The sequence below is a fragment of the Carettochelys insculpta genome, chromosome 3, assembly GCF_033958435.1.
Source record: "Carettochelys insculpta isolate YL-2023 chromosome 3, ASM3395843v1, whole genome shotgun sequence".
Classification (NCBI taxonomy): domain Eukaryota; kingdom Metazoa; phylum Chordata; order Testudines; family Carettochelyidae; genus Carettochelys; species Carettochelys insculpta.
In genome coordinates, this window is record NC_134139.1 from 153,375,850 (window position 1) to 153,401,615 (window position 25,766).

Below are 25,766 nucleotides of genomic sequence, written 5' to 3' on the forward strand. Positions count from 1 at the left end.
TAGTAGGTTCAAAACTAATAAAAGGAAATTTTTCTTCACACAGCGCAGTCAACCTGTGGAACTCCTTGCCCGAGGAGGCTGTGAAGGCCAGGACTCTATTAGGGTTTAAAAAAGAGCTTGATAAATTTTTGCAGGTCAGGTCCATAAATGGCTATTAGCCAGGGATAAAGTATGGTGCCCTAGCCTTCATAACAAGGGCAGGAGATGGATGGCAGGAGATAAATCACTTGTCTTCTGTTCTCCTTCTCTGGGGCACCTGGCATTGGCCACCGTTGGCAGATGGGATGCTGGGCTTGATGGACCTTTGGTCTGACCCAGTATGGCCATTCTTATGTTCTTATGTTCATTTTTCCAATATACACAGGAGAAGGTCACTGCAGGCACATGATGGTATATGTCACATTAGTGGCTGTGCAGGTGTATGAGCCTCTGATGTTGTGGCTGATATGATTATGTCCTGGGATGGTGGTGTTTGTATAGGACAGTTTTGTCAGTGGGGTTTGTTGCAGGGATAGGTTCCTGGCTAGCATTTCTGTGGTATGGTGTGTGGCTGCTAGTGAGTATTTTCTTGAGGTTGAATGGCTGTAAGAGAAGACTGGCCTGTCACCCAAGGCCTGTGAGAGTGAGGGATCATGCTCTAGTACAGGTTGCAGATAGTCAGTGATGCACTGGAGGGATTTAAACTGGGGACTGTAGGTACTAACAAACACTGTTCTGTTATTTTCCTTGTTGGGCCTATCATGAAGTAGGTGACTTCTGGGTACTCATCTGGCTCTGTGAATATGTCTTTACTTCCCCGTGTGGTTAACTAAGTTTTAAGAATGCTTGATGAAGATCTTGTAGGTTTTAGTCCCTGTCCGTGAGATTGGAGCATATATGGTTGTATCTTAGGGCCTGGCTGCAGACACAGGATTGTATGATGCATCTTGGATGGAAGTAAAAAAGCAGCCAAGTAGCACTTTAAAGACTAACAAAATAATTTATTAGGTAAGCTTTTGACGAAAGCTACCTAATAAATTATTTTGTTAGTCTTTAAAGTGCTACTTGACTGCTTTTTTGTTTTGATAGCATATAGACGAGCATGGCTCCCTCTCTGTTACTATGCAACTTGGATGGAAGTGTGAGGATAAGAATAGCAGTCAGTGGGTTTCTAATAGAGTGGTGTTTATGTGACAATCATCGATTTTTACCATAGTGTACAGAAATGGCTTTGGTATGGTGTGTGACTGCTGCTGAGTATTTTCTTGAGGTTGGGTGGGTGTCTGTAGGAGAGGACTGACCTGTCACCCAAGGCCTGTGGGAGTGAGGGATTATATTCCATTATAGGTTGTAGGTTGTAAGAATGCAGATCTTGTTTTTGTTTCTGTTAGTGGGATTGGAGCAGATATGGTTGTATCTAGGTCCCTGAACTAGTATTGTAGTTTACTGATGACCAAAATATTTGGTGTCTTGCTGACAAAAGTACCTCTAAACACAATTTAAACATTTGTTAGAACATAAAATAAATTTTTAGAGTAATGTGAATGTAAAATACTATTTACAACTCATAAACAGCCATTTTCACAGTTGAATGTAATAATTGTTGCATTCTTCTGCCAGCATAAGGGTTTCCCTTATGCAGTTCAATAATACAACATTCTTTGAAGTGATTAAATGGCTGCATTGCTGTCTGGTATAAAGGTGATCTTTTGAAGCTTATAAACAACAGAAGAAAATTATTTTACAAAAGTTACAAGAACAAACCCTATCAAAATGCAATTGTAATTATTAATTATAAACCATTATTGACATATCTGTGTGAAAACACAATATATATATATATATATACAGCCTCCCAATATTTTGGTAATTAGCAGAAGATTTCAGTTTCTTTAATTTTCTAGTAGAGTCATTTGTTCATTTTATTAACACCAGATGCAATAACACAATATTAAAAATAAACATGCATTACTTATACAACCAATTAATGTTTTCAAAAAATTCTCTTTGTTACAATTAGTGAATGCACATATCACCTCCTTTCCACATTTAGTGCATTACTGGTTTAAACAGGTAAAAGGGTAGGGTGGAGGAATTGAACTCAATGCTATTCAGCACCAATAAAAAGTCAACAGATCTTTAACAATCCTGTATATCAAAAACATTTTATCTGCTTCACTAAACAGGTAAAGTTTATAATTTTCTTCCATTTCAAGATACCTTGATTTATATTTACAATACTTTGTAATCCATAAAAGATTTTAAGAATATTTAAAAATTATCTAAATTCATAAAAGTATTGCAGAAATTTATTACATTTACTTATTTTACGCACATACAAGGAAGTCCATGTAAAAGGTTCATTTGAAGAAGTGAATTGACAGGACAACAGCAATTGTTTAATTTGCAAAACCCCAAATTATTAGAAGGCAGATGTCATTTACACATTCAAAAATCCCTAGTTGCCGCTTATTTCTGAACATTAAAGTTCCAGTAATATAAGTGAATATGTAAACCAACATGTTTTTGAGATCATCAGTAGAAAATATATGTCCACAGGTATAACATGTTTAATAATGATGATTTTGTAGAAAATTGTTAGGATGTAGTGATATCTTAACACACGACTCAGTTTGCTCATGAAAATAAGATCTTTACCAGGATTTCACATATAGCTGTCTTAAAAGTATGATAGTTTAGCAGCTTATTATTTTTTTTCCAGTTAGACTTGTACAACACTAAACTATAACAATCAGATGCATAATACTTCATACGAATTTTTAAATTCCAATTTATTTTGGCATCCAAAAGCCCCTATTAAAATGTAGTCAGATAGCTTTGACTTTTGTAGTCTAAGAACCAATATTAAACCAACCAAATGTACATACAACAATTTCATCTTCACTCAGTTAGGTACCCAAAAATTAAGAAAAAGTAATAGAAAAGTAAAAAGAATCAAATAAAAAAATATTGCACAGCCACATTACCTAGAAAGTAAAGTTGATGTTAAAAAAGCTCTAAACATGGATGATATAAATTATCTTCCATATAAAAGTATAAATATCTCTTAAAATACAGCTGCAGCTATACTTCAATACCACGCATTATTTGATTTATCTGTTAATGAGGTAATAGTGAAGTCTCTTACAATGCTTTTTTTTCTACTGGAAATATTTTAGGGCAGCAACCAAAAAAAACTTTTCTAAAAATATTTCTGAATCAAGAACAGCAATGTGTGCAGCTCTCCCTATGAGAGAATCGGCTGTATTGGGCAATGCATTAATAACATTGTAACGAACCAAATTACATTCCTTGTTTTGAAGAACTGGCAGAAGCAGGTTCTGGATCATTTCTGCATAAATTGGTCCTGTAAAAACAAACCAAAAAACTTGTATTACATGCACCACCCAGAGCGAGCAAATGTTGTGTGTCCCTGAATATGAAAATATGGACACATTCTAGAAAAGAGAGAGCTATTTTATATTGTCTCCCAACTAAGAGAGCATTCAAAGCCTAATTTCCATAGACATTTTTAAAAAAAGATAATCTTATAACCATAAAAAAAGATAATCAGTTATAACCCACTGTTCACATTTCACAGCAAAATTGTGTTTAGCAGTACTAATTTTTGACCAATCCAAAGTCAAAAATCTATTTACTTTACACCAAAGTCTATTTACTTTTCAGATGGATAATGCTATAGTATAAATGTGCCATAAGAGCTCATCATGAAGTATAATAGTAAATGATCCTTCCTAAGAGGGGAAAATAACTTTCTTTTCAATACTAGTATGGAATTGGGCATCTGCTAAATAAAATCTACCTTAAAAAATTAGACACTGGGCTGCTCCCAAAGTCAACAGCAGGGTTTCTGGTCAAGGTTCTACAATATCACTGGTTAAGTTTGAAATAAAAAGTGTGAGAAATCTTACACAGAAAATTGAATTATATGAAAATAACTTTATCTTGACATTTATTATAAAGCCATCTGTGGTCTAAAACACACAGAGACTTCACAGGCTACTCATTTATTACCTGATTGTTTATCTTTCAAAGCTGTTTTACACATCTCTATGCGAGCAGAATGATAGGGAACATAACGATCCTGCAGGGATCCAACTAACACTATGTTTTTGAAGAAATGAAGACCTGTAAGAAGGGGGAGGAAAATGGTAAATATTGGTCTTTTCTGCACTTACTGGTAGATCAGTGCTCTGGAGATCGACCTCCAGGAAGTCGATCTAGCAGATCTAGTAGGGATGCACTAAATTGACCACTGCTAGCATTCACATCAGTCCTAGTTCTCCTGTTGACACCCCACAGTATGGATGCTGTGGTAAGTCAAACTAAGTTATGTGTACTCCAGCTACACTATACATTTAGCTGGAGTTGCGTAACTTAGTGTGACTTTACCCCCTAGTGTAGACCTTTCTGTAAACAATATGAATCATTTGAAATCTGCTACAAGATTAAATAAACATTTTCAAACAGAAACCTGACATTGATTTATCAGTAGAGCTTATAAAAATAGAAAGGAGATTAACTTCATTTGAGTAGAGTTAAAATTATATGCAATCAAGTTGTCTATGTCTACACTACAGAGATCTTTCGAAAGAAGCCCTTCCAGAAGAGCTCTTCCAAAAGAACTTCTTTCAAAAGAGCACGTCCACACACAAAAAAGCGAATCAAAAGAGTGATCTGTTCTTTCGAAAGAGAGCATCCACACAGCCCCTGTTTTTTTTGAAAGAATGGGCCAGGGATCGAAAAATCAGGCTCTATGAAGGCTGCTCTTTGGAAAACAACAAAAAAAAAAAGGGGGGGCTGTGGAGCATCTATACACGTTTTCTTTCGAAAGAACCTTTTGGAAGGGAGCTCTCTTCCTGAAATGAGAAAGGAAGAGCACTTTTGAAAGGAGCGCCGCATTGTTTTGACTTACTTTGGAAATAATTCTTTTTGTACGTAAATGCTCCATGGGATCTATTGAAAGAATCCCCTTGTTTCAAAAAATCTTTTGAAAGAACTTGCTAGTGTAGACGCAGCCATTATGTTTCAACCTTCCAAGAACAGTGAATTTTTTTTCAAACAGCCATAACTTATAGTCCAAGTACCTTTCAAAAAACTGAAATAAGTGACTTGAAAGGAAACAACTACAGCAAGGGTTGAGTTTTGAAAGACTATGCTCTTCCCACTCATGATAACAGGAGATATTTGAGGCCCACAGACTGAAAAGGACACATTGTAGCTTTTGGCTTCTGAAAAGAGGCCTCCACACTGGACTTCCAAAAAAGTTCTCAAATTTTTCTGCACTTTCTGATGGAATTCAGAGATCTGCAGCCATATGGCTCTATGAGCCTTCATCCCTAAGGGAGAAGATCCCTCCCCGATCACTCAGATGAAAAGACTTTAATATCTAGACAAGTTCACACTATCATGAACAGTCTTCCATATAGTTGTGACAATCACCAGTTTCAATGGCGTACATCTAGGACAACAGGTGTTTTTTTTTTTTTCCCCCGAAGCTGCCCTGCAAGGCAGTTGGGTTTGCTTCAAACCTAATGCCAGTGCTCAACTCAAGAACTCACCCTAGATTTTTGCTTTGAAGATTTTCCTTTCAAATACTCTGTGCTAGATTCTGCGAGATTTACTAGACTATCTCTAGATGCGCTGAGGAGGGATTATTTATTTCACCAAGTTGGGTAATATGGGCATGGGGTTGCCTGTTATCCCAGTTTGGGCTTGATCTCTGAGGATCCTAAAGGCAAACCAGAAGATTGGCTGCTAAAACTCTAGTGGTGTACTGGGACTAAGGCAGGTTCCCTGCACACCCTGACTCCATGCTGTCCCAGAAGCACCCCCTCCTGCCAGAGCCTTACAGCAGGGTACGTGTGTATGTAGGGGGTCTCAATGACTGCAGCTCCCATTAGCCAGGAACTGCAGCCGATAGGAACTATGGGGATGGTGGCAGTGCACAGAGCCACTTTGTCCCCACTGAGGGGCCACACGGATGTGCTGTTTGCATCTGGGAGTGGTGCAGGGCCAGGCCAGGCATGGAGCGTGACTTAGTCCTGTTGTGGTGTTGGCTCAGACTTGGAGCTAGCTGAGTAAGTGCCCATGGCCAGAGCCCATACTGCAACCCCCTTCTGCATCCTGTCTCAGCTCAGGGGCCCCTCCTAAAGCCCACACTACACACCCCTTCTGCATCCCAATTGTATGCACCAGCTCTGAGCCCTCTCTTGCACCCAAACTCCCTCCTAGAGCCTGAATCCCTACTGCAGCCCTATTGCAGAGCCTGCAGCCTCTCCTGCATCCAACCCCTGAACCCTGGACACCGAAAGTCCCTCCCAGAGCCTGCACCCCTCACCCCTTCCTGCACCCAACCCCCTGCCCTAGTCGTGTACATCCTGTGAATCCATACTCCCTCCCAGAACCCTCAGCCCCTCATGTACCCTAACCACCTGCCCCAGGCTCAGCCTGAGTCCCCTCCCACACTCCAACTCCCTGCCCCAGTGCAAGTGAGTGAGGGTGGGGAAGCACTAGCAACAGAAGGAGCGTGGGATACAGTGAGCGTGGATGGGGCCTCCAGGAAGGGGCAGGGCAAAGGTGTTTGGATTGGTGTGATTAGACAATTTGGAACCTTATTTCAGTGATGATTAAAATAGGTTTAAAGCAGTCCTCTTCTGTATGGAGATAATATGAAACTACTGAACTTCCTTTATTACCTCACAGGGATCAAGGAAACCAATATTCTCTTTAATGGAGGGATATAAACTTTTCCTTGGTCAGGAGCCACACAACAGTGAGAAGCAGAACAAAAACCCACACCTCACTCACCTGGCTCCTAGCAAGGGAAAAAAAAAATCACTGACCTAGCTGCCAATGCTCCAGCCTGAGGGTTGGGATGGAGGGTAGTGAGGCTCGGAGCGGCCAGTGCTCATGCTACAGCCCTAGAGTGTAGGGAGGGCAAGGCTTGCCATGGGCTGGAGCCAAGTAAAGCCAGGGGGCTGGATCTGGCTCAGTCTGTACGTTTCCCATCTGTGCTTAAAGAAGAACAAAGTGCCATGGCACCAAACAAGTGTCTGTTGAGTAAAATGCACTGCAGCTTAAAGCTGGACACAAAATACCTTAAATCAAATGCACCAGAAGCACGCACAGACATGCCCAAGGAATATATCTGAACCCAAAAGAGCAGAGGTATCCCAGAGAAACATCCCAAAGTGCTCAAAAAGGGGGTGGAGTGGGGAAATATGCAGAGGCAGAAAAATCCTAAAACTATAAAACTTGCTACAGAGTATGAGATCTTGGATGCAGCAGTTCAAGATAGGTTCCAAGCAGGAAAGGCTTTGCTTAAAGCCTGGAAATCCCAGCATGCCCCAGAACTGACAATAACTCCACAGCTGTGGCCACACTTGGCCAAAACTTCAAAATGGCCATGCTAATGACCAAACTGAAGAATACTAATGAGGCCCCAAATTGAATATTCAGCACCTCATTAGCATCTGCACGCTTCCGGCCGTGGCGCTTCAAAAGCACTGCTTTTGCGCGGCTACACGGGGGTCCTTTTTGAAAGGACCCCGCACGTTTTGAAATCCCCTTATTCATCTCAGGTGACAGGAACTCCTCGCCATGCGCTGGATCCATGGTGAAGAATTCCTCTCAGCTGAGATGAATAAGGGGATTTTGAAATGTGCGGGGTCCTTTCAAAAAGGACCCCTGTGTAGCTGTGCCGAGCTGTGCATATTTGAAAGCAGCGCTTTCGAAGTGCTGCGGCTGGAAGTGTGCAGATGCTAACGAGGTGCTGAATATTCAATTCGGCACCACATTAGTATTCTTCAATTTGGCCATTAGTATGGCCATTTTGAAGTTTTGGCCAAGTATGGCCACAGCCCTCAAGTGGGAAAAGAACAAAGGGAGGAGGAAACCCCCTCCCCCAACAAAATAATGAAACAGGAAAAAAGTGTTTATTTACATCCAAAGGATGAAAGCATGCTCAGTGCACTCTCAGGATGAATTTGACTGAGAAGGAACTGCAGGAGGTTCACCTGTGCAGCTGTTCCTTGGTATGGAACACAAGGGACTTGTCTACACTTGCCCCCACCTTCAAAGGGGGCATGGTAATCAGTGTGATGGGAGATTACTAATGAAGTGCTGCAGTGAATATGCAGCATATCATTAAGAAAATTCTCCACGACGACAACTTTGAAGTGTCAAACTTTGAAGTGCCAGCTTGCGTGTAGCCGAGGGCACTTTGAAGTGCCTCCACTACTTCCAAGTGCCTTTACTCCTCAAAATTTCACACCTACATGCATGCCAGCACTTGAAGTTTGAGGCTTCATAGTTGCCCTGGGGGAGAATTAGCCTGATGAAATGCTGCATATTCACCACAGCATTTCATTAGTAGTCTCCCATCACCCTGATTAACATGCCCCCTTCGAAGATGGCGGCAAGTGTAGACCCAGCCAAGGACAGATAAAACACATATCAGAACTAAATGGGCATTCCTACCATAAATCTCCAGTCAAAGGCACGTGCACACGTGAACTGGACAGAGTACTAGAGGGACGTTACCCAAAGAATGAGAGCGGTGACTGAAGAGGTGTAGCCCCTGCAGGGGTCTGCCTTAATAACCTTCATCAAAAATAAAGTTAGTTAAAGATTTCAGCATTTTTAATGAGATGGATGAGCCTGAGACCCATCAGCCAATAGTGCTGAACCCCGCTTACAAAATTTCATGCCCGGTGAGGGGGCCTACTCCCACTTTGCTCACCCCTGTATCAGAGAAGTGAAAATCCTGCATAGATCGTATCTTTAGAGCAACATTAAGCACTTCTATAAGCAGAGAAGAAGAAATGGTTCCTGCACTGATTCCCAGGAAGGACAGCTGCCAGGAACAGAACCTTCCCTCTCAGACCCAGGACAAAGGTGCTGGGGATGGTGGAGAGGAACCCCTCCCTGCCAGCCCTAGAACAGAGTTGTTATCTGGGCTGCAGCTTCCTTCCTGAAATGTGGGTAGTAAAGGAGTCTCTGTCTTAAGCATTTCTGGAGGTCCCCAAAACTTAACCTTCTCTCTTTAGCTCCCTTTTAATTGAGAGGAAGGGCAGCTGCCAGTCGGGTCAGAGCCTCATTTGACATTCCTATTCAGACTCTCCAAATAACATGTCCTAGGTCTTCTATCAGAAATAAAAAAGAATACCTGATATTTCTAATGCAAATGACAATCAGAAAATAATGCTGTGAAATCATACTTCCCAAAGAAGCAGCAAAGAGCACAAATGTTTGTTTTAAATAAATTCACATATCTGAAGGTCATTATGATTATCTTGGCTGACCACCTGCACATCACGGGCTGCATAATCTTGCCCAATAATTGCCGAATCCAGCCCGTAATTTCCTTTCAAGCTATAATAGGTCATTTAGAAAGACATCCACTCTAGATTTAAAAACTTCAAGTAAGGGGAATTCTCTGCACTCCTAAGCAAGTTTTTCCAATGGTTTGCTCCTTACAGTTCATCTTTAAATGCTAATACATTGTGCCTTAGCAGCAGCATAGTTATTTTGTGATAGTCACTTTCTCAATGAAAAAATAGCTGAATTTACTAAAAAAACATAGATCTGATCAAATTTCTACCTCAGCCACTACTTTTCTTTTTGTTTCTTGCTCTTGCACACCCATTTCCTGAGCATCCCTCTTCTTGGAAAAAACGGTAACTGTCCTTCACAACTATTGTTTTTTAGGATGTGTTGCTTATGTCCATTCCACGTTAGGTGTGTGTGCTCACCACAAGCACCAGTGCCACAAGTTTTTCCCTCAGTAGTATCCACAGGGGACCAGTTTTGTTGCCCTCTGGAGTGGCATGCCTATGTTCAAGTATAAGGAGTGCTGGTGGACCTTCACCCTCTCAGACCTTTCTTGCCATAATGCCAACAGAGGGGCAGGAGGGCAAGTCATGGAATGGACACCAGCTCCACATCTTGAAGAACGAGTTATGGAGGTCGGTAACTGTTTTTGTCTTGTAATGCTTGCTCATATCTGTTCCATGTTTCGTGACTCACAAGCCTTATCTCCAGAGGCAAATAGGATATATTGATTGCAAAGTCAGTGTCTTTGCTGGGTGATGGGTCATAAAGGTGTCTATCACATTGGAACACCGTACATGTCCTGGATATGGACTTGTACCAGGAAGACCAGTGACAACACTTGAATTCTGGTACAATGGGATGGGGAAAAGTTGGAGGTACAAACTGCACTATGTACATATGCAGGTGGCAATCCAAGATCAAAGACTAAGGTGACACTGGAAGGCCTTTCATCCTCACAGCAGGCATGACAAAGAGTTGAGTTGATCTGCAACAGGGCTTAGAATGCTCAAAGTAGAAAGCTATAGCAGGAGCAGCAACCTCTAGCACGTGTGCCAAGAGTTGCATGCAAGCCGATTTTCATCAGCATGCGAGGTGGGAACTCAGACCTTCCCCTCCTCCCCCATGCAGTCGGGAGCTTGCTCAGAGCCATTGTCACCTGTGAATTAACAAAAGACCAGCTAATGCTAACAACCACCTAAATGGTAAAGCTCTGTATCTTAATTCATTTATTAATGAAGCCATTGTAAGTAGGACCATTAGGCTGTGTCTACACTAGCTCCCTACTTCGAAGGGAGCGTGGTAAGTAAGGTGTCGGGACATTATTAATGAAGTGCCGTGGTGCATATGCAGCAGTATATTAAGCTAATTCTCTCCTGCGGCAACTTCAAAGTGTTAAACTTCGAAGTGCCGGCTTGCGTACAGCTGCAGCTAACCTGCTGGTACTTTGAAGTGCCCCGGCAACTTCAAAGTCCCTTTACTCTTCAAAATTTTGAGGAATAAAGGGACTTTGAAGTTGCGCAGGCACTTTGAAGTACCAGCGGGTTAGCCTTGGCTACACATGAGCCGGCACTTTGAAGTTTAACACTTTGAAGTTGCCATGGAGGAGAATTAGCTTAATAAAGTGCTGCATATGCAGGGCAGGACTTCATTAATAATCTCCCGACACCTTACTTACCACACTCCCTTTGAAGTAGGGAGCTCATGTAGACAAGCCCTTAGGACTTTAAAAAGTATCAGTGTCACTAGGACACAGAGGTCAAAAGGTCAAATTTCGGCACTCTGCCTCGGAAAGGTTGCTGACCCCTGGTCTAGGGTATGCAGATTCCTCTCCTTGTTGACCATGTGAGGCTTTGAACAGAACATCATGAGGAAGATGTCCTGGTTAACATGGAATTGTGATACCACATTTGGCAGGAAAGCAGGAGGTAAATGCAAGTGATTATCCTTGTTAATGTATTGTGGATGGGGGCTCTGATGTAATGGCTCTAATCTTGGAGAAGTGATAGCAACAGGAAAAAGTAACCTTCCACAGTAAGTGCAGAGGAGAAGAGGAGGCTACAGATACCTTGACAGGACATTGTGAGCACCGGCAAAAACATGTCTAGCCATCTGGAAGTTCTTCAGTGCGAATGGAACCTCGTGGTGCTGGGAACCCCCTGCCAATACCTGGAGTCTAGAAGGGCTAGTAGGTCTCTAGGAAGGCTCGACAGCGCAGCTGGTGATGCAGGTGTCTGGCTGAACTCCACAGAAGGTTCGCTGCCACAGACAAGCTAAGTTTCTCTCTGGATTTCTCCTTGTATGGGATATTGGGGAGTGACCAATGTGCCTCCTCTGCTTCTTAGCAGGCAATGGAGACAAGGACTGATGCTAGGAGATCAGTGCTGGTGGCAAACTTCACACTGATGCTGCTGTGCTCAAAGCACAGAGTCTGATCAGTCCAGATGGTGCCAGAGCCAGTGCTGTACAGATACCACTGAAGGAAAAGCTTCTGGCGCTGGTGCGTGTGCAAGCACACACATCTAACCTGCAGTGGACGTGAGCAAGCACTCAAAGATGAAGTTATCTTCAGGGAGGGAAACAGTTGGGCAGGACATCCTCCTTCCTATGTGGTTTCTTTCATTTGCTCCCTACCAAGTCCCTGGGGACAACTGCCAGGGGAAATTATGACATCACATGTGATTACCTTCACGGAGAAGCACCTCCAATTCTCTCTCTACAGCAGTGGACACCGAACAATAGATAGGAGTCTCTGACAAGTGATCCTGACTGGTTTGGCCAGGTGGTTATCAAGTGCCGGCACTTCAGATTCTCCACCGCCCCAACCCCTGCACTACCATGCTGCTCCTGCCCTCTGCCTTGGAGCTGCCCTTCCTCCTCAGAGCCCCCTGCTTGCTGTGCAGGGTGGTGGGAAGCACAGAAGAGGGTCTCTTGTATCACTTCTCAACCCTTCCCATACCCTACCTCCACAGAGAGGAGGACACAACAGGGCTCAAGATGGAGAGAGCTTGTTGGCAGCTGCTCCTATATCTGAACACATTCAGCAAACTTAAAAAGGCATTGAGAATCTGTCGCTCACACGCTGTGTATCTCTGTCATTCACAAAAACACACACTTTTGCACTCATTTCCCAACCCAACCCAAGCTTGTGGTGTTACTTCGTTGAAAGTGTGTTATCTTAGGTTTTTGACTCATCTATAATTTGTATTTCTCCCTTATGCTTAAATTTAATTCTTTGGAGTAGTGAGTTCAAAAATGCCTAACCTGTCACGGCTGGAGTAATTATGTCTGGTACCTTTAATATATATCGATATATGTCTATGTATCTAGATATATAGAGATATATGTTTTTAGTTTCTGCTGGTAGTGCTCACCTGCACATTACCTCAGTCCTGCTGCATATAACAAAATTTCATTGTAATTTTTTCCATCCATGTGCAGAACACTGACTGGGAGTCTCCTAGAATTGAGGTCAATCTTCTGGAGCCTCCTACAGCCAAATAGGGAGACTGGCCTCTACCAGTCTGGCAGTGCAGTGGGATTAAGGCAAACTCCCCCTGCCCAGTTTCTGCACTACTCCTGGAAGCTGCTGGCACACCCCTGAAGCACCTAGGGAGGTGGGACAGTGGATCGCCACATGCTGCCCTTGCTGCAGACACCACTCCTGCTGCTCGCATTGGCTGGGAACGGGGAACCATGGCTACTAGGAGGTATGGGGGCGGTGCCTGTGTATGGGATGGGTGCAGTGTGCAGAGCCACCTGGCCCTGATCGCCAGGAGTTGCTGCTGGACATGCTGGCCACCTTTGGAATGGCACAAGGCCAGGACAAGCCTTCCTTAGTCCCTCTGCACCACCATATGGTGGCCACCTTAGGTAAGCAATGCCCAGGCAGAACCTGCATCCTGAACCCACCCCCACGTTTTGATCCCCTGCCCCAGCCCGGAGCTCCTCCTGCACACAAACTCCCTCCCAAAGCTTGCACCTTGAACTCCTTCCTCATCCCAACCCCTGGCCCCAGGCTCAGCCAGGAGCCCCTCCCATACTCTGAACTCCTGAGTCCAAGACCAGAGCTTGCAGCGCCCTGAACTCCGACCCCCAGCCTAATGAAAGTTAGTGAGGACTGGGCGAAGAGTAAGCAGGGCGGGGCCTCGGAGAAGGAGGTGGGGCAAGGGTATTTGGGATTGAGGTAGGTCCTGGATTCCACTTAAAAATTCAGAAAGTAATCTTGTGCTTAAAAAGGTTGGAGACCTGCTTTACAAAGTACTACCCTCACCACAAGCTCCTCACTTCAGTGCATGCCTGCCTGGCATACACATTCAACATTGTCTACCTGATATCCCATTGTACCTGTGAACCTCTATTCATATTCTGTATCAGAATGCTTAACGGTGACTGGACTCAACTATTAACATCCCGGACATCATCTAAACTTATTCTTAATGATTAATTTAATGCATATCACAAATAAATGGAGTGGGGGAAAAGTACATGTATGATAAAATAGGGATAACTAGCAGGCTAGTGAAAGTTTTTAATTAAAATATTGAGATACAAGTTCTAAGTTTCTATTATGTCAGTCACCTCCCTGACAAAGTAACTACGTAATCAGTGACACTTAAAAATATTACAACAGAAGTTTAGTGTTTTAAACTATATGTACATTATCAAATAGCTATAGAAATGAAGAGACTTAACCCCCGCTTTTGGTCCTACACAACTGTATAATGCACTCAGTCTTGCTCTCTCTGAAATCACTGACTTGATTGATGCAAGATCAGGCCCAAATAGCAGGTTGGCTAGTTTGTTCATTAATTAGAAAATTCCACAATGATCTACCTATCATACTACAAGCACAGTGTCTGGTTATACGTAGTATAGACAAATAATGGACTATAGAGCTGACAGAATGGTAAAACATGCAATAATTTCTAAGAAAAAAATATTTTCTATTTTTTCTTTGTATTGGCATCCAGCATTCAACTGTCTACAAGATTAACAATATGAAGAAAGCTTACCTGCTTTTTTACTAAGTTTGTACAAGAAGGTTTGTCGTGGATCTGAATGATCTCGACATGTCAACTGCAATAAAGAACCCGATTTTTTCCACTTCTGCATAAACCAGAGGCCTGTATGGTTACATACAGCATAAGTAACTACATTCAGCAGTAAAATAAGAATCACTAAATGGCAATTAGATGTGTAAAATCAAAGTCCATATATTACGTTCCCTGATATTTTATTTTTGTTTGCATTATCAAGCCCACAATCCTTCTATAGTTCTCTCAGCCATCATTTACTATATATGTATTTAATAAAAAATGAATACCGTCCGTAGCTGAAACAAAGTTAATATCGTTTGGGCTAGGGAAAAAATTCTTTCACCCCCTCACCTCCCCTCCAAAAAATAAAACAAGGCTTGTCTTTAAATATTAACCATGAGATAACATACATACTCTCAAAATTTTTAAATAATATTTCTAATGTTTTGATGCTGACATATATAACCTATCCAAAATATAAAAGAGATTCAGATGTCACATCTCACGACAACAAATAACTGTTTAAAAACACAGAGGTCAAGATTCATGGAAGACAGATAGAAAAGAAAGGGAAGGCATTGTGTGGCCTGGGGAAAGGAATGAAAAAGAAATCTCATTACTACACCTTCCTGGGTGTTGGTCAGCACCTCTTTTGCCCAGTTTATGAGTAAAGCCATCTGGTTAAAAATGACTTTTTAGAAATTCTTACAAGCCCCCATTATTGCTATGAAATGGAAGACAAAAAAACTACAGGCTGAACCTCTCTAATCCAGAACTCTCTTGTTCAGCAACATCTGTAATCCAGCATTACTTTAGTTAGCCAGATGATCACTTAACATGATGTGGCCAAGTCTCCCGTGGCCACAAAGTTTGTTTACAGCCACCAGTCTTGGCTCTCAGTATTTTGTGCTGTTATTTAGCTGTAATTTACCCCTAAACGTCTTCGAAGAGCCCAGTAAACAGTGGAAGCATTGGTAATGTGCTAGACAATATTGACCTCTATTGTCTGGCAAACTCTGTCTTTCGGCACCAGACAGGTCCTGAGGGTGCTGAATGAGAGAGGTTCAACCTGTACCGTGCATTCTGAAGTGGTAAATATATAGCTAATACCCCAAGTTTTAATACTAGACATAGTCAGGGTTAAAATGCTGTAGGACATAATTATTTGAATTTTCTGGAATATCAACTCAAAGTTTTATAACCCATTAAACATACAAGAAACAAGGAGAGTTATTGTAGGAAAACAGTTATTTGGAGAAGTGCTGAACCACAAGTGATCCAACTCTTCAGAGAGTAAAAACATTTTCTGTGTGATACCTAGAAAACTCTAAGCTTATTACTAAGATGACTAAAGCCAACCACTCACTGCTGACTATGAAAATACTCAAATATTCACATCTCTGATAATCTGAAATAATGAACATTCAAAAAGCAAATAGGTCGTTCATGCTTAGTATGTAATTTTCTTTCCCTCACACAACATGCATTGAGAGCTATATGCTATAATTGCCATGTTTCAAAAGCCCACTGAATTTCCCTGATACCTTCACAATCCCCACAAATTAGATTTAAGCAAAATAATTCAGGACAACTTTAATCTTCTTTTCGATTCAGGAAACTGACACACAGAGATAAAATATTTTCCTTATTTATTTGGTCTCTAGGGTGTTCAAAACACAAGAATGGCAATAGTGGGTGAGATCAATTGAACATGTAGCCTAGTATCCTGTCTTCTGACTGTGGCCAATACCAGACACCTGAAAGGGAATGAGCAGAACAGGGAGATCATCAAGAGATTCATCCCTTTGTCCAGTCCCAGCATCTGACAGTCAGAGGCTTAGGGACACAGAGAGCATGGGGTTGCATACCTGAGCCTCTTCAATAACAGCTATTGATGGATCAAGTCTCTATGGATTCTTTTTTGAACCCTGTTATATTTTTGACCTTCACAACATGCCAAGGCAACAATTTCCACAAATTTTGTGGGGTGTTGTGTGAAGTGCTTCCTTTCGTTTTATAGTTGCTGCCTGTTCGTTTCATAGGGTGACCTCTCCATCGGTCCTTATGTTATGTACAAGGGTAAACAACACTTCCTCATTGATTTTCTACCCCATGCTTGATTTTATTGCTTTTGTCACATCCCCTCTTATTCATTTCTTTTCTAAGATGAACAGACCTAATCTTTTTAGTCTTTTCTCATATGAAAACTGGTCATAGGCTTAATCATTTTTTGCTGCCTTTCTCTGGGTCTTTTCCATTTCTAATTTACGGTTTTTGAGGCAGGAACCAAACTTACAAGTAGTTTGTTGAGTGCATTTCATATTCAATATTTGAACATGTTGGTTAATTTTTATGACAATGAGGATCACAGGTTGTTTTTGTACGGTGAATGGATGCATCTACCTGTTTACAGTATTTGTTTTTGTTGAAGATTTGTTGAAATATATCATAGCTATCTATTTATCAAATTAATCTTAGAAAGTTATAACTTGAAAAATACTTCAACATAAAAATGGTTCAAACAGATGGGTGTGCTCTTACAATTGTGGTCTTTTTTTCCAATAATGTTTTAAATTTGCTTCCTTCTCCCTTTGTTCTTAAAAGGAGAGTGTGAGAATGTCTGATTTTTCCTAATCCAAAAGAATATACAAAACTGTAGGCCCTGGAAGTGCGTTCTATTAACATTTCAAAGGCAAGAAATGCCTACTCATTTTCTCTTGAAAAAATTTATCCTGAATTCATACCACTGAAAATAACATTGAAACTTTTACCTGTATTAACAAGAGCACTGCTGTTGTAGAGAGTACCGAGATGTGGTCCAGAGAGAGATAGGAAGGTGTGAAGTTTGTTGAGGTAATATTTAAACCGAGGTCTTGTAAGCACTGAACGGATTATTAAATTGCCCAATGAATGTCCAATAAAACTATTTAAAAAGAAAAGCAGCATAAAGTGACAGTTTATGGAAGTACTTTTTATTTAATTTTTCCTGAGTGAAATTTTATGCCTTTATAAATGTTTTAAGGAGTAAACAAATAAATAAATGGAAAATCCATTATTCTGTCCCCACAGACATTATAACATCAAGTTAAAAAACAAAACAAAAACAAAATTACTAAAAGAGTCAATATTTTCAAACTGCCCAAGTTGGTTAGAGAGAAGTCTTCTGTAAGCACCTTAGAATTTATCATATGAAAAACCTATTTCAGTTACAACATCCACCATTTTTTTAAGTTTATTGTTATAGACATTTTCAGCACAGCAAGGAGTAAACCATGCCATGACAATTGTTTACTGTTGGTTGATTTGGCTTACTATGCAAATTGAGGGACATGTGCAACTGCCTCTTGACAACTCAATGACTATTAACTCTTTCTGCCAACTTATCTTTTCCTGTTTAAAAAAAGCCTGTCAATTCAATGCAAAATACTACATTAACACAGCACTAAGGTTATTTGGTAGCATGTCATCCTTTTTCAAAACAAAGTTGAACAAATTTCTGAAAACCAAGCAATGCATAGTTAGGGATATCCATGTAACCTTAACTTGGTCCCCTATCAGCAACGTCCCAATATGGCCTGTTAATATATATACTTTTACTCTGCTAATCCTAGATTTGCCAAAATATATAAGCTCTTAAATTCCTTTTAAAAGGATTAAAATTAACAGTACTGAAAAAGAAATGGGAAAAATAAAGTTGTCTGTGTCATCCTTCCTCTACCTTCTTGAAGCAATGCCTTAATATGCACATACTCACCCTAGCCCTGGGTGCTATGAGGTTCAGCTGGCATATACTCACACACTTAGCCAATTCTCCAGAGAGAACAAATAATACAATTTAAGAACTGCCTCACAGCCTTTTATAATTCCCTTACATTTACTGACAAGGTACCGTCTCACCCTATGCTGTCTTTTAACCATTGCTGAAACACTAGAATACTTTCATTTTCCACATCAACGCTGATGACATCTGATGTAATAAAAGCCCTATGACCTGATGACTTGCATAATTCTGAATTTAAATGATGCATACTGCATCCTGAAGGCACACAACAAGCTCATTCCTTTTCTTGCAAAACAGGAGAGGGTACAAAACACAGAGCGCATATCATCATCACAGCTGGGTCACAGGCTTCAAAGTAATCTGCATGTGGCATCAGATCACAAGCACATCTTTACTAATTACTGCCTCCAGCATTTTGATTGCACCTCGAGTGTATGCAAAAATTTCCTATGGACTACTGTCAGCTCCAAAGGATCAAAGAGAAGATGACATGGACTGCCCTTTGCCCCCCCGCCCCCCGCCCTTTTTAGGTCCTTTAGTAGTGTTAGTATCCTCTAGGTGGAGTGAATGGGTAGTAAAAGAAGGTGAAGAACCTGTGTGTTTCAACCGTGTGTTGGCAGAGGAGAGGTTTGTGCATTAACAGGTATATTGGGGCTTTGCTGAGAAAAAACAGAGTTAAGAGTGCACAGGCAACCTTAACTGTACTCTTCCTGGTTTTCAGAAGTTTTGAGTTTTTCTCAATTCAGATTACCAAACAAACTTAACTCTGCATTAACATGTTTGTTTTGTTTTTGCCTTTTAATCCATAGTTATAGTAAGTGCTACAGATTTCAACCAAGATCATGGCCCACTTGTGCCAGATACTGATCTAGAGAGTCACAGGCCATGTTTACACTAACCAAAAACTTCGAAATGGCCATGCAAATGGTGAGCTGCGTCAATTTCGAAGTGCTGCGGCTGCCCACATGCTAATGAGGCGCTGAATATGTATTTCAGCGCTTCATTAGTAAACTTCGAAATGGCCATGCAAATGGCCATTTCGAAGTTTTTGGCTAGTGTAGACATAGCCACAGAAATGTAAAGTTGGAAGGGACCTTGAGAAGACATAAATCATAGACTCGCATAGAATCATGGGGCTGGACGGGTCCTCAAGAGGTCATCGAGTCCAGCCTCTTAGCACTGTGGCAAGACTAAGTAAACCCAGATCATACCAGACAGGTATTTGTCCAATCTGTTTTTTTTAAAACTTCCCGTGATGGGGATTTCATGACCTTCAATGAAAACATATTCCAGAGCTTAAATATAGTTTGGAAGATTTCCTAAGGTCCATGGAATTCACAAAGTGGGGAAAGCATAGGACTGGGCTTACCAATAATTGGTAGGGTACAGAACTCCTCCGGCCCCAGGGCCAGGGCGGCAAGGGTACAGATGTGTTGCTCCAAAAGCAGAAAAAATTAAATTCCTTGTTAATGTCTAACCTAAATCTTGCCTGCTGCAAATTAATACCCTTACTTCTTATCTTTCCTTAAGTGGACATGGAGAATGGTTGATCACCATTCTCTTTAGAATAGTCCTTAATTTATCTGTAGACCTTGGTCCTCTCTCAGCCTTCTTTTCTCATGACTAAAAATACCCATTTTTTAAAAAAACCTTTCCTCATAAGCCAAGATTTTGATTTTTATTACTTTCCCATGGGATCTCTCCTCTTTGTCTACATCTTTTCTGAAGTGTGGAGCCCAGACTTGGATACGGACTTCAGCTAAGGCCTCACTAGTGCCAAGTTGAGTAGGACAGCTACCTCCCATGTATTACATATGTCACTCTTCTTACTGCACCCCAGAATGATACTATCCTTTTTTGACACTGCATCACTTTGTTAACCCAGTCAATTTCTGATCCACTGTGATCCTCAGTTCCTGCAGAAATTCTTCTACCTCAGCAAAAAAGCATTAAAGTTACATGGTTGAAAAGAGCCGGGGAGGGACATCACAAACTCCATGCCTTCCGCGAGGCCTGTACCAATCTTACTGCCTCAGTCACGGACTATTAGAGTATATTAACTAACCTGGAGCTACACCTTTCCATTAATTCACTATTCTGTTTTACATATCTCTAAACAGTTCACTGTAGACATCCAACATTTCAAAATCAATTGGTTTAATATTGCCTTGCTCTATTTGTCTGTGTTTAGAGAAAAAAAGCACATACATTAGTTGATTACTAAACTGTCTTCATTCAATATGCTTTTGTTCCTCATGAGTAGTGTTAATAACATATACAACCTTCCATTTTATTGATCACCATTCAAACTCCATCCCAGATTGGTAATAAAGTTTGCTGCCAAGCTATTGTTTTTGGCAACTTGTGTGTGAATGAAATCAAATCAAAGGGTGGTTAATTAATAGAGTAAATGGCCTAGGGTGGTTGTAGAATCTCCATCATTGTAGATAGTTAATAACAGGGACGGTACAGATGGTGCTTGGTGCTGCTGTGGGGGAAGAGAACCAGACTTGATGACCTCTTGAGGTCTCTTCCAGTTTTAGTGTTCTATGAGTCTGTGAAATGTCAGCCCAAACACGGACAATGTACGTCTATATTAAAAAAATACAACAACTGGCATCCTTGAAAGCAGTGGCAGGAGATAAGTGAAGAATTAAATGACAATGGACAATAAGTTAGCCTCTCACACTTCAGGTATATTCCATCAGTTTGAGAAGCTATACTGGTATTTTAATCTGGTAGTACAGTGTGGCCATACTAAAGTTGTACTACTATGGTTCATGATGCATCAGATCTCTATAGGAACAAGCAACAGCCTTCAGAGATGCCTATCCAGCTTTCTTCACAAGGATGAAATTATACAAGACTAAAGTTAAGAACAGTAAATTTGTCTAACTTGAGCATAGGAGTGCTGGGAGTCCTTATGTAAGTCAGTGCCAAGCATACTGCACTACAGAAGCATTATTTCTGGTAAGGTTTTGTAATGTAGATTTTGACCTACTAATACTACATCATTCAACACAGCATTGCCTTCCAAAAGGTACCCTTTTAAAATATTGTGTCAGTGGATAGCACTTCACTGTTCCTGCCCTCAAGACATTTGATGTCAGATATATTAACTGAACAATAATGGAATTGTAAAAATGTAGGGCTGGAAAGGACTTTTAGCAATTATGAAACTAAAGTCTGCTATTCTCTCTCATATAATTGATTGTGCAAATCTCTCTTTGTAGGTATTGCAAGCCATGCCTTGTGCTTCTGGAAACAATTCTAAAATAATTTACTAAGTGCATAAGGATTGGGCAGTAAGTTCAGTTCTAAAGGGCCTGTTACTGTAAGTGTCCGGAGCTGTTATTTCTTTTATCTAAACCATCTCAAACTCCAAGGCTGTTTCTGCATTATATGGCCTGAAATATGCTAATAAGGCACGGATGCAAATTCCCCATGCCTCATTAGCATAGGGTCGCATGATTTGGAGTCTGGAAGACACTCTTCTGGACTCCAAAACAACATGTAGAAGTGCGGCCCTTGCGGGGGGGGGGGGGGGGTCTTCTGGAAGGAAGTCCTCCTTCCGAAGGCCCCATCTTCCCCAAAATTTTGGTGAAGAAGGGGCCTCCGGAAGGAGGACTTCCTTCTGGAAGACCACCCCCCCGGGCCCGCGCTTCTACACGTTGTTTTGGAGTACGGAAGAGCGTCTTCTGGACTCCAAATTATGTGACCTTATGCTAATGAGGCACGGGGGACTTGCATCCGTGCCTTATTAGCATATTTCGGGCCGTTTATTAGCACGCCACTTTCTCTGCAAGTGTGTAGAAACAGCATGTGTAGAAACGACCCAAGAGAAGTGAGGAAGAATGAAGGTTAGGTGTCAATTTGCACTAGCACTGTATTCAGAGAACTCTAATTACTGGGTTAATATATATTTTTCCTTTCTTTCCCATTCAGTTGTTTCCAGAAACATTCATAGCCAGACATTAACAGGAAGAAGCACGCTAGAGAATGAAAATTGAATAATTAACTAAACACAAATTGAAGCAGAGCTATCTTGAAATGAGCATGTAGTTGGAGTCTATCTGTTCAGGTACTCAAATAGTTCTAAAGTACAAAATAGTCCTGGTTAAATAAGTGAATTAAATACTGAAAGACAGCTAACTTCAGAGGCAGGTACATGACAAGTCATGGAGTTGTTTGCTAGCTTGGTAGATAAGCAACTTAAGGTATTTCTGGTGTTGGAACTCTTATCTGCTCACAATAGACCTGGATACCAAGTTTTAATCACTTGCACTCTTTCTGAACAGATTTTCCTAAAAGAATGAACAGGTACATAAGCATCTGAAAGGTTTTGGGTGCTTCTAAACAGTTACTCAAGGTTCTTCTGATGCATGGTGTTATACAGTACAGTCTGCCCAAGGGTGCTATAGGTTTTGTGAAAACAAATGAAAAAATAGTTTGACACAGAAGAAACTGACATCTGATCCAGAAAGTGGATGGAGACAGATCACTTCCTGTTTGTGAAATGCAGAAGATGCGAAAGAGGAATGGCATGTTCATGGACTGCAAATGGGCTGTCTACTGAGAGATCAAAACTGCTAACTTCTAGAGGATGAAGGCATCCTAGAGAACCTGGAAATGAAATTTTTTGGCTGTAAGCAAGACATTCCTGATGTACAATACCTGAAGGAAGTCGTCTTCACCTAATGGCAGAATTAAACCCCTCTAGAAATTGGGCTGCTCTGGTTTCCTTCAGTCTCCTCAAAAGTCGTATTGCTGAGCGGAAAGGATCTTTGAAAAGGCCAGAGGAGCAGCATTTCCCAAAGCATGGAGTGAGGACTGATTGAGCTGTTTTCTCTCAGGTTTCATTAAAAAATATTAGTGCGCTGTTACTATTGTGAAGTACTTGAAAACGTGCCCCAAATGTAACCAAGGAAGCAATGTCTTACTGAGTTTTTGGAGAGCCAAAAACAATAGTTCAGAGGTCTGCATGATGAGCTTAAAATAAAGAGCATGACTTCTTTCAAGTGCAAACCATGACACTTTAAATATAGACCTGGCAACTGGTGCCTCCAGGAGTATTGTGTGTTAAGAAGGATTCGTGGCGTGGCATGGCATGCATCTAGGTCAGTAGTCACCAACCAATCGATTGCTATTGACTGCTCAATCCTAGAGCCTCAGCCAGTTGATCATGAGCTCTGGGCCATTAAAGTACAGCAGCACAGCAGTGCTGAGACAGACTGTGTCTGCTGTGGCCCCATGCTGCTCCCAGAAGTGGGTGGCTGCTGGCTTGTCTGTATGCTCCCCTTGCAGGAAGGAAGACAGTGTGTCTCTGCAAGCTGCCTTCTCCCACAGCTCCCAGTGCTAGGGAGGCAGAATGTTTGCAGAGAGATGCTTTCCTGCTCCGCCAAGGAGAACACAGAGATGAGCCTACAGCCAGCCGCTTCTGGGAGGGACACGGGGGTATGGCAGGCAGGCAGCCTGTCTGAGCCCTGCTGTGCTGCCAGCTAAAGTAACTACTTCCTAGCAGGGGGCTGCACTTTGCACTCCCTTCTGCATCCTTGTCCCAGCCCTGATTCACCTTCCCAGTGCCAGCACCCCACACCTCTCATACTGCACCTCAATTATCAGCCCCAGCCTGAAGCCCCCATAATCCATCCTGCTCCCCTGCCCTATCTCTGCCCTCCACCCCAGAGCCAAACCTGTACTCCTTTCTCCTCTCCTTTCTGCACCCATATACTCTGCCTCACATGGAGTCTCCTCCTGCACCCAAACAACCTCCCAGAACTTGCGTCCCTCACACCTCTCCTGAACTCAAAACCCTCGGCCCTGAGTCTGCACCCTCTTCCCCCATCTCAGTGAAAGTGGGTGAGGGTAGGTACAACAAAGACAGCTACCTGTTCTGTAACTGGTGTTCTTTGAGATGTGTTGCTCATGTCCCTTCCAAGTCCATACCCAGTTTCCAGAAGCTTTTTTGCCCTAACCAGTAGCCATAGAGTTGGTGCGGTGCCCCCTGGAGTGGCACCTGCATGGCAACCAATACATACACCGCCCAACCCGCCCCCTCACTCAGTTCCTTCTTGTCGGCTGTTCTGACAGTGGGGAAGGTGGGAGGGTTTTGGAATGGACATGAGCAACACGTCTCGAAGAACACCAGTTACAGAACAGGTAACTGTCTTTTCTTCTTCAAGCTGGATTGAGGGTTGTGCCCAACAGGTAGTGGTCAGTGGCTCAATATCTGGATGGTGACTGGTTTCAAGCGGAGTGCTGCAAGGCTTGGTCCTGGGGTCAGTGCTGTTCGACATCTTTATTAATGACCTGGATGAGGGACTGGATTGCACCCTCAGCCAGTTTGCAGATGACACAAAACTAGGCGGAGAGGTAGATACATTGGAGGGTAGAGAGAGAATCCAGAGTGACCTGGATAAATTGGAGGACTGGGCCAAAAGAAATCTGATGCAGTTCAATAAGGAGAAGTGTAGAGTCCTGCACCTGGAGCGGAAGAATCCCAAGCATTGTTACAGGCTAGGAACCGACTGGCTCAGCAGCAGTACAATGGAAAGGGACCTAGGGGTTATGATGGATGAAAGGCTGGATATGAGTAAACAGTGTGCTCTTGTAGCCAAGAAGGCTAACAGCATACCAGGGTGCATTAGGAGAAGCACTGCGAGCAGATCTAGAGAAGTGGTTGTTCCCCTCTGTTCGGCACTGGTGAGGCCACATCTGGAATATTGTGTCCAGTTTTGGGCCCCCTAGTATAAAAAGGATGTGGATTTGCTGGAGCAGGTTCAGCAGAGGGTAACAAAAATGATTTAAGAGGCTGGCGCACAAGACCTATGAGGATAGGCTGAGGGATTTGGGTTTGTTTAACTTACAGAAGAGAAGACTTAGGGGTGATTTAATAGCAGACTTCAACTTCCTGAAGGGGAGCTCTAAAGAGGAGGGTGAGAAACTGTTCTCAGTGGTGTCAGATGGCAGAACAAGGAGTAATGGTCTGAAGTTGAAGAGGGAGAGGTGTACGTTAGATATTAGGAAAAACTACTTCACCAGGAGGGTGGTGAACCATTGGAATGCATTACCTAGAGACATGGTGGATTCTCCATCCCTTGAGGTTTTTAAGTCCCGGCTGGACAAGGTCCTGGATGTGATGACTTAGTGGGAGTTGATCCTGTTTGAATCCTCCTGAGGTCCCTTCCAGCCCCATGATTCTGTGATTGCTGATGTGCATTCCAATTTGGGTGAATGCAAGCCAATGTCTAGGAGGTGGGGTCGTAGCCCCGGAAAGAGGGCAGGACAGCCCTGTCCATCGCAGTGTCTTCTCATGCGTGCTGCGTCAACATGTAATGGGCTATAAACATGTGTATGGAGGACCAGGGGCCGCCCTGCAGATGTCCTGGATAGGAACCTAGGCCAAATATGCTGCTGAGGAAGCTTGTGCTCTGGTAGAGTGAGCTCTGATCGCTGGAGGGGAGGACCCCCATCCACTTACAGCATTCCTTAATGCAGGCCATTGGGAGGCCCTTCACCCTGTCTGCCACCATCACAAATTGCTGCTGGGACTTCCTAAAGGGTTTGGCCCTGTCCATATCGAAGGCCAGCACCCTTCAAACCTTTAAACTATG

At 42.2% G+C, this 25,766-nt stretch overlaps 1 protein-coding gene across 5 annotated transcripts in view; it reads right to left on the minus strand.

The window, feature by feature from the left end:
* Positions 1-1,661: 1,661 nt before the first annotated feature.
* FAM135A (family with sequence similarity 135 member A) overlaps positions 1,662-25,766 on the minus strand; it is a 171,100-nt gene continuing 146,995 nt past the window's right edge. For all 5 annotated transcript variants that reach the window (XM_074991080.1, XM_074991081.1, XM_074991078.1 and 2 more), the window contains 4 exons: positions 17,144-17,295; positions 14,349-14,459; positions 4,015-4,128; positions 1,662-3,346 (listed from right to left, as the gene is read on the minus strand). In XM_074991080.1, coding sequence (XP_074847181.1) covers positions 3,141-3,346; positions 4,015-4,128; positions 14,349-14,459; positions 17,144-17,295 — 583 coding nt within the window. In that variant the 3' untranslated portion in view covers positions 1,662-3,140. The remainder of the gene's footprint in view (positions 3,347-4,014; positions 4,129-14,348; positions 14,460-17,143; positions 17,296-25,766) is intronic.